General features: G+C 46.6%; 1 protein-coding gene across 1 annotated transcript in view; it reads left to right on the top strand.

Moving 5' to 3' along the window:
- Nucleotides 1-14895, top strand: part of Dnah7 (dynein axonemal heavy chain 7) — a 239656-nt gene that overhangs the window by 151036 nt on the left and 73725 nt on the right. Inside the window, exons 39-44 of the mRNA XM_023562205.2 lie at nucleotides 1980-2106; nucleotides 3139-3358; nucleotides 6786-7658; nucleotides 9444-9673; nucleotides 11994-12324; nucleotides 13408-13754. Coding sequence (XP_023417973.1) covers nucleotides 1980-2106; nucleotides 3139-3358; nucleotides 6786-7658; nucleotides 9444-9673; nucleotides 11994-12324; nucleotides 13408-13754 — 2128 coding nt within the window. The remainder of the gene's footprint in view (nucleotides 1-1979; nucleotides 2107-3138; nucleotides 3359-6785; nucleotides 7659-9443; nucleotides 9674-11993; nucleotides 12325-13407; nucleotides 13755-14895) is intronic.

Below are 14895 nucleotides of genomic sequence, written 5' to 3'. Positions count from 1 at the left end.
GGGCTAAAAGCCTTCTGCTGATGTCTAAAGTGACGTGACTCAAGGACGCAGAGCTCTTGAGCCCTTCTCGTCCTGACCTCAAGTCGGTGCAGACTCCCTCACCTGGTGACTGAGTGAGCACCTGTGACCAGGCCGGGAGGAGGACTGGTCACTAAGCCAGCAAGTGTGCATGGGTGTGTACATTACACAGTCGGAACAGAGACACGGTCAGAGAGACTCCGAGTCGCTGGCTTTGCCTCTGTCTGCTTCACTCCTACCTGCAGCGCTGTGATGCAGAACAGAACATAAATCTACAAGGCAGTGTGGTACAGTCAGCAGAAATCGCAGCACTGTATACTCAAGTGTACCCAAAAAAAGACAGTGAGGCTCTATAAACTGTACAACAAAAAAGAGGATCGGAACTCCGAGTGGTACACTTTAAGTTTGAACGTCTGTATTCTACTTTAACATTTTTCTTCTCTGAACATGCTGTACTGCAGGGGTCCCCCTGGTACTTGTCCCCAAACCCTGACCTTCAGTTGACCTTTCACATGGACAGTTTGCCCCTGGTCAGTAATTGTCCTCACACTCTCCCTGGTCCATCTTGACCTTCTTTATTTCCTTTTTCTTTTTCTAAATAAAAGGTTAAGTGGCTCCCAGGCTGCAGGAGCTCTGCCCCAGCCAGTCACTGTTACTCCCATGCCCACTTCTCCCTGCTCGGGCGCTGGACAGGAGAACAGACCACATCGCTGGGCGGCCGTCCCCTGAGACTCATTTTCTAGAAGAGCCACTACCCCGAACGTCCTCCAGGAGGAGGCAGTGGAGAGGGACTGGGGAGGGTGACCTCTCAGCATTCTGTCCCCAGCTCTCAGCACCTTTCCAACCGTCCAGGTGAATCAATGCTGAACCTCAGCTTACAAAGTCACAGACACCTGTGGCTGGTTTGATGGGCTGAGCCCGTGACTCCTAGGTGCAAGGATTGGCTGCCACACACTCTGTGTATTTTCAGAAATGGGATGGTACGATTCAGTGACAGAAACAAACTACAGTCATCTGCCTTTAAACATCGAACATGCACCTGTATCGTTTTACAAAATATGTACTAAAGATCCCACACACTCCTGAAGCCCTTTTTACCAAAGGTTTCACAATAGAATCTCCTTTAAAAGATGATCATCATATGTCCATATGTTATATTTTATTATATTTTTAATTTTGTTTTTGGTGCATGTAAAGCACATGCTGAGTACACTGAGCTATGGTCCCAGCCTTGTACACTTTGAAGACGATGTCTCTTAAAATATGTTACATTTTTGCTTGCTTACCTAAAGCCTCATATTCGAAAACAAATTTATGAAAATGAGATGATCCCCCAATTTTGAAAACTGCGGGCAACCAGCAAAGTAGCTGAATTTACTGTAGAGACTGGTGCTGGGGGAATGAGGCTCAAGTCACGCCCACAGTGGAGGAAATCGAAGTGATCCTCCAGTGTCAGGGTGAACCTCAATGACGCGGGAGGATACTAAGGGTCAGGCAGGTTATGGTAACGCTGTGTGAGGCCTCATCTCTATACTAACCATGGGCAGGGCCTCTTTCTGTGCGGTGTGATCTCCTTCGTCAACATAAACCTTACTCAAGATTATGTCCATTACACAGAGCCTGCCTGGCAAGCTCGAGGTTATGAGTTTGATTCCTGGTACCAGAATAAATAATAAATATGTAAGGTCTTCCCAACATAGGTTTGACTCCAGAAACAAAATTATCCTTGTAAAAAATTATTATGTCCAGTTAGTTGAGTTCATTCAGACAATGCAAGCAGGAAAAGCCACATTTTGAGTTTGAGGAGAAAGTAGTTTTGACATCAGACAGTTGGTCGCTTTGAACTCTGTGTGTCGTGATTTTTAACTTCTCTCAAACTCTTTTAAAGGCAGTAAGGGATTAGCGCTATTGCACTGGCCCATTCTGACCACACCTTACGGGTCATCCTTTCTAATGCTTAGGCGGTGGCCGGAACCCAGTAACCCCTCGGTACATGAGACATTTCAATATCATAACCATCAATGAATTCAGCGACAAGTCCATGTTTGCCATCTTCTCCAGGATCCTGAACTGGCACTTACAGATCTGGTGAGTCACTCAGGTCTGCGAGCTTTTCTGTTGCAAGGGGTAAAGTCTCTTGGAACCATGTTCACATGAGCGGTCTCCCAGGGTCGGATTCCTGGAAGGTGTCCCCAGCCAGGGAGAGGGAACCACCGCCATGTCTCCTCCCCACCTCCCCTGCCGGTGTGGAGCGGAGCACACAGTGACTGAGCAGTCACTGCTGGGGAGTGGTGACAAGTCCACACACGACCTTGGCGTCCTCCAGGAGCCGTGCTCTGAGAGCTGAGGGTGACCAGGCCCGACCTGAGCAGGGTGACCCCGGAGCTCCTCCCAGCTCAGGAGAACCCCATCCCCTACCCTGCCCTGTGCACACTGACGCCCGTCAGGCTAGACGCTAGGCACAGCCAGCCTTCCCGGGATGTTCTCTCCTTGTCTCTCCACCCCAGCACCCCTCACCCTCCCCCCCTGCCCCACACTTTCACTCCTCTTTCTCTTTTTCTGCTGTGTGATGTAATTTTTTTAATGAGTGTGGCTTTTTGAGACAGGGTCTCACTATGCACTTCAGGCTCACCTTGAGCTCACTTTGTAGCCCTGGCTGGTCTTGAACTTACAACGATCCTCCTGCCTCAGCCTCCTGAGTGCTGGGAAGACAGACATGCACCACCAGCTTAATGTGATGTAATTTGATTTTTTTCTTTTTCCTTGAAAATACCCACTTCTCCAGTGTTCTTTAATTGATTTTATGTGTAGACAGCTGGGTGGAAGAGCTGGGAAGTGCTCATGGACTCTGGGTTTAGGTTCAGGGATGCATGCGTGGGCTGGTGCGTCTGGTCCTGGTTTGAGTGGGTTTGGATTCTCTGGACCAATCCTGCTCAGTCCACAGGGCCCTCGGCTCGGCCCAAGGCCTCAAGTGGGGAGCAGCTTCTGCAGCAGTCAGAATCTATCATTTCAACAAGAAATGAGACGTTTGTACATCAGTTTGGTTGATTTAGCCATCGGTTTGGTCACACTGTGTATCATTTATGTAATATAATTCCGCATTTCTAATTTTTTCTTTAGTTATAAATTTCCAGATGAATTTCTAGATCTGACCACACAAATTGTAAATGGCACGATGACGCTATATAAAGATGCCATGAAGAACCTCTTGCCCACGCCCGCCAAATCTCACTATCTGTTCAACCTGCGGGATTTCTCCCGCGTCATTCAGGGGGTGTGCCTGTCCAGACCGGAGACGGCGGAGACCAAGGACGTGATGAAGCGCCTGTGGGTTCACGAGGTAACAGTCCCCGTTATTGCAGTGTGATGATGCAGAGAACAGACATTTACGGTACCAACGACTAGGGCAAAAGAAGGATTCAGCAGTTCACTTTGTTAGGATGCATGAGGCTGTTCGATGTCGTGAAGGCCAGTGGGATGCCGGCATGAAGCCCACCGTGCCAGCTGGTGAAGGGGACAGGAGAGGGGATGATGGACAGGAGCAGAGATGAGGGTTGCAGGAACACACCGCAGAGCTTGTCAGCCCAAATATGGGGTGTGATGTGTCCTCTGTCATAGACGAACCTGGGGGCGCTTTGCTAAAAGAAATCACGTGTGGTCCCACATGTATGGAAGTCCAGAAGGAGCGTGTTACTAGGGCTGGCGGGAGGGGGTCATGAGGATGTCTGGGAGTGATGGAAAGTGCTGGAATTAGATCATGATTGACAGTGCCACAATTTTGTGACTGTTCTAAAAGTCATTAAAGCATACACTTTATTTTATTTTTGTCTTTTTGAGACAGGGTCTCACTATGCAATTCAGGCTGGCCTTGGGCTCACTTTGTAGCCAGGCTGGTCTCAAACTTGCAATGATCCTCCTGCCTCAGCCTCCTAAATGCTCAGATTACAGGAGTGCAATACCATGTCTGGCTGAAGCATACACATTAAGAGTGAATTTTGGCCCAAGGATATATTTACCAAGCATGTACCAGGCCCAGATTTGATCTCCAACGCTGAAAATAAAAGGACAAATTTTATATGAGACAAATTTTACCTTTAGTTTAAAAATCTGCAGTTAATAACTCGACATGAAACTAAAAGCATAAATTATAATATAAGGGTAGCAGAAATTACATCCTTGGTAGATATCTAGATTTACAGTAGGAAGTTTTACATGTTAACTTTTAAAAATGTGTAAAGTGTCAGACCTGGTGGTGCACACCTGTGATCCCAGAACTCGGGGCTGAGGCAGGAGGATCACTGACAATGCAAGGCCAGCATGGGTTACATAGTGAGACCCTGTGTCAAAAAGAATGAAAACCGGGGCTGGGGATTTAGCCCAGCGGCATAAGCGCCTGCCTTGCAAGCAGGCAGTCATGAGTTTGATCCCTAGTACCGATAAAAAAGAAAGAAAGAAAAAAACAAAAGAATAAAAACCTAAAACATGGGCAGTAGTGATAGAGAGCTGGTCCCTGTGGGTGAGGGAGGGTCGGGAACACAGGATGTGAACAGGCGGGGGCTGCAGAGGTGCGGGGAACCTTCAGTAGCTCCACGCCCGTGGTGCTAACGAGGGTCACAAATGTGCGAAACCTCCTGGAATCACAGCCTTGAGAGTGTGCACCTCATGTAAGGAAAAGGAGGCAGGCTTAAGGAGCAGGGAAGCCCTGGCATCCCGGGCACTGTCTCTGGTAGTGAGCCCACCAGGGGCCTGGGGTCTCATTTCAGGAAGTGCCTCGGATGACCCTCCGCAGGCATGATGACCATCTCTGAGACACTCTGCCTGAGGGTCTTGCGAGCTCACCCTGAGATAGAAACAGTCTAGATCCATGTCAGGTAATGATCCTGATTATGCAGGCTTGGCTTCGTTCCATCCCCTTCTCATGGGAGTGCTGTCTGAAGTCTTCCCCACCTCCGTCCAAATCAGTGGCCGTTGGCTCAGATTGGAAACTAGATTGTCCCATAAACAGCTGTTGACCTGGCTGAGGTTTGCAAGAGCGTTAGGTCACACCGTTTGCCTTTTCAGCCACCATTGTTAGGAAAGGAACAGTGATATTAAACCAGTGATGTGTCGGCTAAACCATGATTCTGCGGCAGTACCGTCAGCCTGACACCAGGGTGGTTTACCATGATCGCACATTTTGGTTCTAAAGCGTTTTGGCACAAACCTATGAGATTCGCAAAGTAGATATTTTCACTGCCACTTGCTAGGCGACAGCTGATGCAAACAGTCTGAGCGATTTTCCCAAATTCCCAGTCAGGACGCGCCGTCTTGCTGACCAAGGCCTGCACTGCTGTATCACATGAGGATTTGTCTGCTTGGAAAGTCAGGACAGAATGCTGAGGCCCGGCCTTAACTGTCGAGATTCATTTTCTCACCATTCTGGACATCAAAAGTCAAAACTCAAGGTGGCATCAGTGTTTGTGAGAGGCAGAGAGGAAAGGGGGCTCAAAGAGAGCGCGTGCTGGAGACACTAGTGCTGTCACACCAGGGGCCAGTCTCTGATGTCACTTCTTCATCACCAGCCCAAGGACACTCTCTCCAAATACCGTCAGGGTCAGATTGAAGGTCAGGACTTCAGCACACGAGGTGTGACCAAAATACGGGCTGAGTGTTTAAATGAAAAGTATTACAGTAAAAGACACGTGGCCGGTAATCCTGCTCGGAACGCTGCCCCTTGCTTCCGACACACCAATCCCTCTTCCTCGCCAGTTTCGGAAGCAGTTCTGGCATCTTCTTTGGTGAGTTGTCTTTATGAGGGCTGATCAGAAATTCAGGGACTGCTGCTGCCAAGCGCTGTCTGAAGCCCAGGCAGGCTGTAAAAACATTTATGGCGCATCCTCATCCTCCCTAGTCATTGCGTCTGGCACTGTGGGCCTCGGGCTCCTCCCCACAGAGAAAATGATCATGATTGTGAAAGGTCAACGTTTGGAATCAGCTCTGGACATTAAAGCAGCTGTGATTGCACAACTAAAGGTGCTCATGAAAGAGGACTCCAGAACTGCTTCAGAAAATGGTAGGAGTGACGGGCTGAGTGTGCTTCAAGTGAGGGGGTCCCTTTATTGTGACCTTTTAAAAATGTAAGCACTCACTGTTTTTTAAATTCACATTTTGTATGAATTTGGAGATGGGGGCACAGTTCAATCCAGAGTGTAAGCCTGGCATGCTGGTACCACTCTGAGGAAGTAGTCCCAGTATGGAGCAAGCCTGGGTACTCTGCCGTCCCAATATGTGCACCTAACGGACACTTCATGTGGTAGATTACCCTCGGCAAGGATTTCCAGCAAAAGTAATTAACACACAGAGAAACAACTCCCCCTTAATCCAAGACAGCTCCTTTTTTACTAGAAAATGTACTTAAAACAAATCACATCTACTGATTTACCATTATAGATGGGTTGTCATCAGGAATGAGGCGGCAACCCCTGGACACCGGTGTCCAGCTCTGTGACCACATCCAAGTGACAAGCAGAAGTGGTCCCTGGCCTTCTTGTAGCCCCCATTTTCCTCGTATCTATGTGACCTCAGTGATCTTTTTTTAGCTGATGGGTAAATGTGACTATTTATTATTCCAAGTCGGTGTGGTCAAAATTGATATTTAAAATGAACTTAATTCAAGCCAGTCTTGACTGTTTGACTGAGCTTTTAACCAAACCTATAGACATCTTCTGACAGTGTTGTTATTTCGTAACTTTCATTCATCCCTAAAATAACTTTTTGAAACTATCCAGGTCCTTCGGGTGTACTACGATCGCCTGCTGGATAATTCAGACAGAAATTGGCTTGTCAGCTACATTCAAGAAATTTTGAAAAGCCGCATGTATGAAGATTTCCATGAGCTCTTTAAACATTTGGATTTTGATGGTGACGGCGTGGTCCAAGAAGATGACTTGAGGAGCTTAATGTTCTGTGATTTCCACGACCCCAAGCGGGAAGACACCAACTACAGGGAGGTGGCGAACGTGGACGCCCTGCGGCTGACGGTGGAGGCCCACCTGGAGGAGTACAACAACATGAGCAAGAAGCCCATGAACCTCGTCCTATTCCGGTTCGCCATCGAGCACATCAGCAGGATCTCCCGCATCCTGAAGCAGCCCCGCAGCCACGCCCTGCTGGTGGGTGTGGGGGGCAGTGGGAGGCAGTCGGTCACCCGGCTGGCCGCCCACATGTGCGACTATGCCGTTTTCCACGTGGAGATCTCCAAGGGCTACGGCAACAACGAGTGGCGGGAAGACCTAAAAGCGATCTTACGGAAGTGTGCAGAGGGCGACATGCAGGGCGTCTTCCTGTTCACAGACACCCAGATTAAGCAAGAGACCTTCCTAGAGGACGTGAACAACCTGCTGAACGCCGGGGAGGTTCCAAACCTCTTCGCCTTAGACGAGAAGCAAGAGATCTGTGAGAAGATGCGGCAGTTAGATCGCCAGCGGGACAAAACCAAGCAGACCGACGGGAGCCCCGTGGCGCTTTTCAACATGTTCATCGACCGCTGCCGCAACCAGCTGCACGTGGTGCTGGCCATGAGCCCCATCGGAGACGCCTTCCGGAACCGCCTCAGGAAGTTCCCTGCCCTTGTCAACTGCTGCACCATCGACTGGTTTCAGGTAGCACCGTGTAACTCAGGCAGATGTCCACAGGTGTTTAGTCGCGGTTATTTGACTTGTTTACAGCCTCCTCCCAAAGTCGTAGTTTGACCTACTTTCAGATCTGTCATTATGCATTTTATGTAACTGCAGTTATAAAAATCATATAGTATAAAAATATTTGAGCATATGTAGTTATGAATGCAATTATATTGTAGAAAGGTTTTTTTAGTATAGGAAGTTTTAGAATTGTGTATATCAAGCAGTGTCCTGAAAGCAGAATGTATTTGAGGATTTGGACTGTTTGCAGAGGTGGGGGCTGGGTTAAGGCAACTAAGAAGGGGTGCGGGAGACTCAGGAAGGGGTGGACAGCAGCAGGAGGCCGATACTACAGCTGGGTATGGAAGGGCAGCAAGGAGACCACGTTACCGGATCTCACGGGGTGCAGGGAGCTGTGGAAAGAGGACTGCTCAGCTGAAACCAAAGCCCAGGCCACCTGCTCTGCCTCCGCCTGCTGCTTCCTTCTTCCTCTAGTCTCTAGTAGCCAAACCTAACACAACTCTAAAAAGCCAGAGGGACATTTTCTGTAGTAAACTCTCGCACCAACTTGAACAGATAAAGAAAGAGGCCAGATGCTGAGGGTGGCAGAGAAGACCCATTTGGAGCTCACTGCACAGTAGTTTAGTGCTCCCTCTGGCTCTAACGATGTATCAGAAGGCATTCTCCACATTTTAGTGGGAATTTTGTGGGCTAAGGCCCAGATCCTGGGAGTGGGATTTAACACATAAGCATTAAGAACCTTGAGAAATGTGTGTTGTCTCTCCAAACCTCTGCATTCTGGTCAAATTATTTCATAAAAAACCTATTTATTGAACTCTTTCTTGCTAAGTAGCAGGCCTTATTGTTAAAAGTTGGAGAAGAAAAGCCAAATAGAATAAACACCTTCTCTGCTGTCCTTGAGCTTACTTTCAAATTAAGAAAAAAGTAATTTCATTCTACTGGGTAGCATGGAGGGATGAAAGGCTTTCTGAATAGGTAATCTTTAGGAGGAAACTTGAGAGACAGAAGTGCCAGTACCAAGGAGATCCAGGCACAGTAGCTGAGGAGTGTACCGCTGAGGCCGGGTGGATAGGCCGGGTCAGTGTAAGCAAACGTGCAAGCTGTTTGGATTTTATCCTACGTAGGCGAAGCACTTCGCAGGGTGGTGAGTAGGGACGTGTCCTGTGAGCTGACTCTCTTGCAGCTGTGCAGAGTGTGAAACCCGCCTGCCACTGGTGGGATATCCCAGGATGATGACAGAGAGGCCTGAGGCAGGACATTGTGGAAATTACAGAAGGATGGAGAAGGATTTGGAAGCTATTTTAGAGCTGACGGCACCACCTGTTTATGAAGGAATGTAGGGCTGAGGAAGCAGAGAGAGATGGAGGACAGTCCCTGTTTCCTGGGGAATGTGGTGCTATTTTCCGAGTTGGGGAGACTGTACCTATGAAGGGAGAAACAGGAATCGTGATTTGGGCTTCTTGAGTTTAAGATGTCCACAAATTCCCCAGAAAAATCAACAAGATGGTTATTTATATGATTCAGCATTTAGGAGGAAGAAAGGCTAATATTTGCCCCAAGAATTGTGGGGAGAACTGAGATAATACCAGTAAAATGCTCACAGAAATAGACATTGCTGGCCCATTTCCCTAATCCCGGAGCAAACCATGCACAGCGCGTGTGACATGTGCTGGCCCCTGACGTCCAGCCCTGAGCGTGCAAATGTGTAACCCTGGTGAGGCACTAACGTGCTTTTCTTCGCTGCAGTCGTGGCCTGAAGACGCGCTGCATGCAGTTGCCTCCCGCTTCTTGGAAGACATCGAAATGTCCGTGGAAATCCGGAACGGCTGCATCGACATGTGTAAGAGCTTCCACACTTCGACCATCAATCTGTCAACATCCTTCTATACTGAGCTCCAGAGATACAACTACGTGACTCCCACCTCTTATCTCGAATTAATCTCCACCTTCAAACTGTTATTAGAAAAGAAAAGAAGGTAAAAGTGAAGCTTCATATTTCTACATAAGCTCTGGTAGCTAAACGGTTGTGTCCAGAGTGTTGCTCAACCCTGGAATGACTTCATCCGTAAATACTTGGCGGGTAGGAAGCAGGTCTTACCCTTGCAGGAGGATGCATTGCCTAACACATTATCAATGCGTCGCTGTGTTTATTGCAAGAGGGAAAATTCTGCCCGCCAGGCAGGACCCCAGGGTTCTTTGACAGTGATATATTGAGTAAGCACCATGACAAAATGAATATTTGGGTATCAGTAGTTGGGTAAAACATAAGCCTTATCTGTGGGTTCTGAGCCGCTGAGACCTGAGAGACCACTATTTGATTTACACGACTAATTTTCCTTCTGTTATAAACTCCCATGTGAAACTGTGAATGCAAAGCATCCAGAGACTCCTGAGCTCTAGACAGTGTCGCTGGGTGTGGTGGTGTGCGCCTGGATTCCAAAGACCAGGCAACTTGGTGAGACCCTGTCTCGAGAAAAAAGACAGTGTCAAAGTGAGACTGCAGAGAAAGTTTTCAAAAGTTTCTTTGGTTCTAAGAGTTATACTAGGTATGAGTATTATAAAATTTTTAAAACTTACATTAAGCTCCAAAGTTAAATATTTCTCTACCTGATCCCCTTGGCAGAGGCTGGCTCCTGGGAAGGCCAGATTTATCATCTTGCTGAGTCTCCTCCCGATCCATGCACCTTCTTCCTGAAAGGAGTCTGCTGTGTGTTCTTTAAAAGCAAAACCTCCCCCTCATTCCCCTCAGTAACTTCTCCATCTGTCCAGTGAAATCTGAAACTTCACCAAACACTGCTATGTGACTTGTCTGGCATTTATTATTTCTTTGGCTCTGAAGATAATTACTTTTCTGTGTAGATCTTATGCTCTTTTAGATAATGATGGACTTTTCTCTTTCTTTTGTTCATTCTTCTTAATTTTCCTCTCCAGATGGATTAAAGTTCTTAGAGATTCTGATTAGATTTTGGCTCTCACTTCTGGCCAGGGCTTTGATGTTGTGCTCACAATATTTAAAGTGCTCTTAACTAAAAGCAAGATTCTAATCATGAGATCCAAACTTCTAAGAAGGTCAGAAGTGCCCTGATTTTCTAGGCATTTTCAGATACTCTTGTTTGCCTTGCAAATTTTATCTTTCAGTTTTTTCCTTTTTAATTTTCTTTGAAATTAAAAACATTTATTTTCTCAAATTCTCCTTTATCTTAACCAGAATTCCTGCGCAGCGGTCACTCTTTCCTTTATGGCTAAAGCTGTAGGTCACTCCTGCCTGGTGTCACTGCCAGTAGGTCCTCAGATCACTGGCCAGGAGCTGGTGGGTGTGGGCGAGTGTGGTGCTGAGACTGTGCTGCCAGGCCTGAGACCTTTCCTGTGCTGGCTGCCGGAAGTGGCTCCTGTACCCAAACCCACTTTGGTAGGAGGCAGCCCTGGACATCAAGCCCTCCGGCTTCATTTCTGTCCAGGAGTTGTTCCTCTTCTGATGGCAGACTTTTCACCGTCCTTCCGGTTATCTTTTCCAGCCCAGGTTGGCTTCCTGCTTCAGCGTGTGGTCTGCAGAGGATTCCTAAAATGCGTCACCTTTTACACTGAAGCACTGTAACACGTCCAGAATTCCAAAATCAAGCAAACAAATTGAAAAAGGATGGTTTTCAATAAATGCAGATAAGATGATGCGTGGGAAAAGTTAAATTGAAGTGTCCGTCAGAACATGACATTATTTCTGATCAGTTATCTACTCATCTGCACCAAAAGTGTTGAGCTTTATTATCTATCTTATCTTTTGCTTTTGTCTTAATTTTTTAAAAAAAATCCTATTTTAAGGTTCCTATTTTAGGATAAGGTTCCTATTTTAAAATAGGAAAAAATTCCTATTTTAAAAGCATTGTCACCTCAGGCAACAATCCAAACACTGTATTTTGAGCACAAGAGTCTTTAAAGTAGCGATTATAAAAAAGAAGTTTTAAGGAGAAATGATATTTTAGAATCAACTTACGAGATGATTGATTTGAAAGACGTGATTGATTTTAATGTAGAAGACCCCTCTCCTGGCATCTGGTGTTTTAACCACTTTGAATTCGTACATTTAGGTATTGCAGACACAAAAAGAGACAGACTGTCCATCTGCTGCAGTTGTGCATGATCTCCTGTCACCGATGCAGGTTTTTGACAGACTGGTAACTTTGTCTGAAAAATGTTATGCCCTTTAAGTTCATCCTGAGCAGCCCCCGAGGCTCAAGAACACCCGAGTTTTCGGTGCTGCAGGTCAGCTCCTCACCAGCTTGTCTTGCCTTCTGCCTTCAGTGAGGTGATGAAGATGAAGAGGAGGTACGAGGTGGGCTTGGACAAGCTGGACTCCGCGTCCTCGCAGGTGGCCACGATGCAGACGGAGCTGGAGGCCCTGCAGCCGCAGTTACGGGTGGCCAGCAAGGAGGTGGATGAGATGATGGTGATCATCGAGAAGGAGTCCATCGAAGTCGCCAAAACGGAAAAGGTAGTGAAGGCTGATGAGATCGTGGCCAACGATCAGGCCATGGCAGCCAAGGCCATCAAAGACGAGTGCGACGCGGACCTGGCCGGAGCCCTGCCCATCCTGGAGTCGGCGCTGACCGCCCTGGACACCCTGACCGCGCAGGTGAGAGCCAGGCTTCCCGGGCATGTGTCAGCCAACCCCAACAGTAGCTCACAATGTAGGGGAGCGGAAAACATGTTGAAATTGACTGACAGGAAATTGACTGACAGAAATAACGTGCCTCAATCTTAGGAGAAAAGCTGCCCGACGGTGTGAGCTGCCCTCGATGTGCCAGCACGTTCGGGAACTCCTGTTCCAATCCGCAGAGACACCAAACCCGAGTGTAGCTGAGTCCCAGGCTTTTCACACTCAGATGCTTTGCGATTAGGGTGTGAATATACTAAACAAAATATTCTGCTGGCATGTGTCCATTTTTGGTGATACATGAAATAATAGTCTTTTATAATGTTTAATTTATTTACTCTAGATTTGATTAAATATATTTAAAAATGTGATGCAGAAAGGGACTATTTCAGTGAGGAAAGCAAAGGTAGATTTCTTTAGGAATCTGGACTGCACTTTTGGGTGAGATAGGAGAATGTAACAACGTATTTTCTGGAGACCACTTTGCCAATATGTGTCCAAAGCCCTATAAAAAATACAAAATTCAGCATGAAAGTTGTACCAGGCATTAAAGAAAAGCAAAAGTAAACTTCTTTAAAGAAAATAAATACGGCATATGTCTATATGTTTTAAAACAGCATACGTCTATGTAAGATATAGACATAGAAAAAGATACAGGTGAATATAAACCAAAGTGTGCATATTGAATATACAGCAGGATGGCAGGAGACTCCGTAGGATTCGAAGGACCTGGTGTGTCTAATTCTCTGTACTTACCTAATGTTTGTGGTAGGCGGCTGCTACTTTATAGTTCTTGAGACCTTGTAGACTCTGACCTTGGTTTTGAAGTAGACCTGGTGCCATAAGTATCTCACAGAGGGAACCTGCTGTCTTTTGTTTTAATGTTTCCTTTGGGACAAGCTTGTCAATATGTTGGAAGTCCAGTAGTTCTACCACTGCTGCTATCTCTACCGGGTACCATGAATGTCTGTATCTTCCGGCTTAGTTTGAAATCAGGGACAAATTAGCATTCGTGTATAAGCCCTCATGTCTTTTTCACGATGGAAGCATCGTTGTTTCTAGGATATCACCGTGGTGAAGTCCATGAAGAGCCCGCCGGCTGGCGTCAAGCTCGTCATGGAAGCCATCTGCATCTTGAAAGGCATCAAAGCAGACAAAATCCCTGACCCGACCGGCTCAGGGAAGAAAATCGAGGATTTCTGGGGCCCTGCTAAGAGACTGCTTGGGGACATTCGATTCCTCCAGTCGCTGCACGAGTATGACAAGGACAACATTCCTGCCGCTTATATGAACATCATCAGAAAAAGTTACATCCCCAACCCTGATTTCATCCCGGAGAAGATTCGCAACGCTTCCACGGCCGCGGAGGGGCTGTGCAAGTGGGTGATCGCGATGGACTCGTATGACAAGTGAGTACCTGCGTGCCCTGGCATGTGTGCCATGCTCGGGTGTTGGCACAGTACCGGCTGAGCGGCTGCCCCAGGGCAAAGTGGCTCGGACGGTGCCATCAGAACCTGTCAGCGTTCACTGTCTTCTAGAGGCGAGACTGTCCTAACACAGGACGAAGCTGGTGTTTCTTAGGCTTTGTGGACTCAGGGACCCTTCACACTCTTAGAAAATATTGAAGAACCTCAGAAGCTTTTGATTATTTCTCCATGATAGAAATTAAAATGGGAAAATGAAAAAATCAATCAACAAACAAAAATGGAATTAAAATGGAGAATTGTATAGTTTATTCAATAAGAACAATAAAACATTAGTTGTATTAACAACATATATTTCTTAGAAATTTACATTTTTACCCCTTCTCCCCCCAAAAAGAAAAACGACTGTGAGAAAAAAGAGGTTTTATTAGACTTTTCCGAGACCAGTTAAGACATGGCTCAAGTGAGACAGCAGGACCCCCCTCACCCTGGCTTCGTCATCTGTCCACTATAGGGTGTGGCTCGGCTGTTTTGGATTGAGGAGCATTATGAAAACCCACAGAGGTCTCCAGAAGGACTGGGGACAACCTCAGGGCTGCCCTGAAGGGGCCAAGATCGGGAGGGTGCCCAGGGTTTCCCGGCAACCCTCTGGGAGCCACTGGCGTGAGGCATCTTCTAGTGAGCTGAGGATGCTTGCATGTGGATTATAGAAGAAGCATTACGAAAGAGTAGGCATTGCCGAGTTTCCAAAGCACAACTGTTACATCCTGCCTTTAAATCATCATATACTACACATGCTCAGTGATATATTACTAATGAATTTTAATTTCATTTTGTATCATTTATTTAGAAGAATAACACGACTAACTCCATTTTCTAGATACTGAAAAGAAAATGTAGATTCATCCTTTTCCCCATATAACCCCTTTTATTACCCCATTCATAATTATAACTGTTTTGGTTGAGTGAACATTCTAGGATTTTTATTAAAAGGCAAAAATGATATAAGATTAAATACTTCACTTCATCGATATCAGAATTAAGCTCTAACTGATTAAGCCATAGTTTGACATTGTAATACTCTGTGTGAACGTCCGGTTCCCCTTTTGCAAAATCACAAAGATTC

This window comes from Cavia porcellus, unplaced genomic scaffold, assembly GCF_034190915.1.
Source record: "Cavia porcellus strain 051 isolate PalLab524CR breed Dunkin Hartley unplaced genomic scaffold, mCavPor4.1 scaffold_12, whole genome shotgun sequence".
NCBI lineage: Eukaryota > Metazoa > Chordata > Mammalia > Rodentia > Caviidae > Cavia > Cavia porcellus.
Note: the sequence above shows the minus strand (reverse complement) of the source record. Positions and strands in the feature narration are given on the sequence as shown.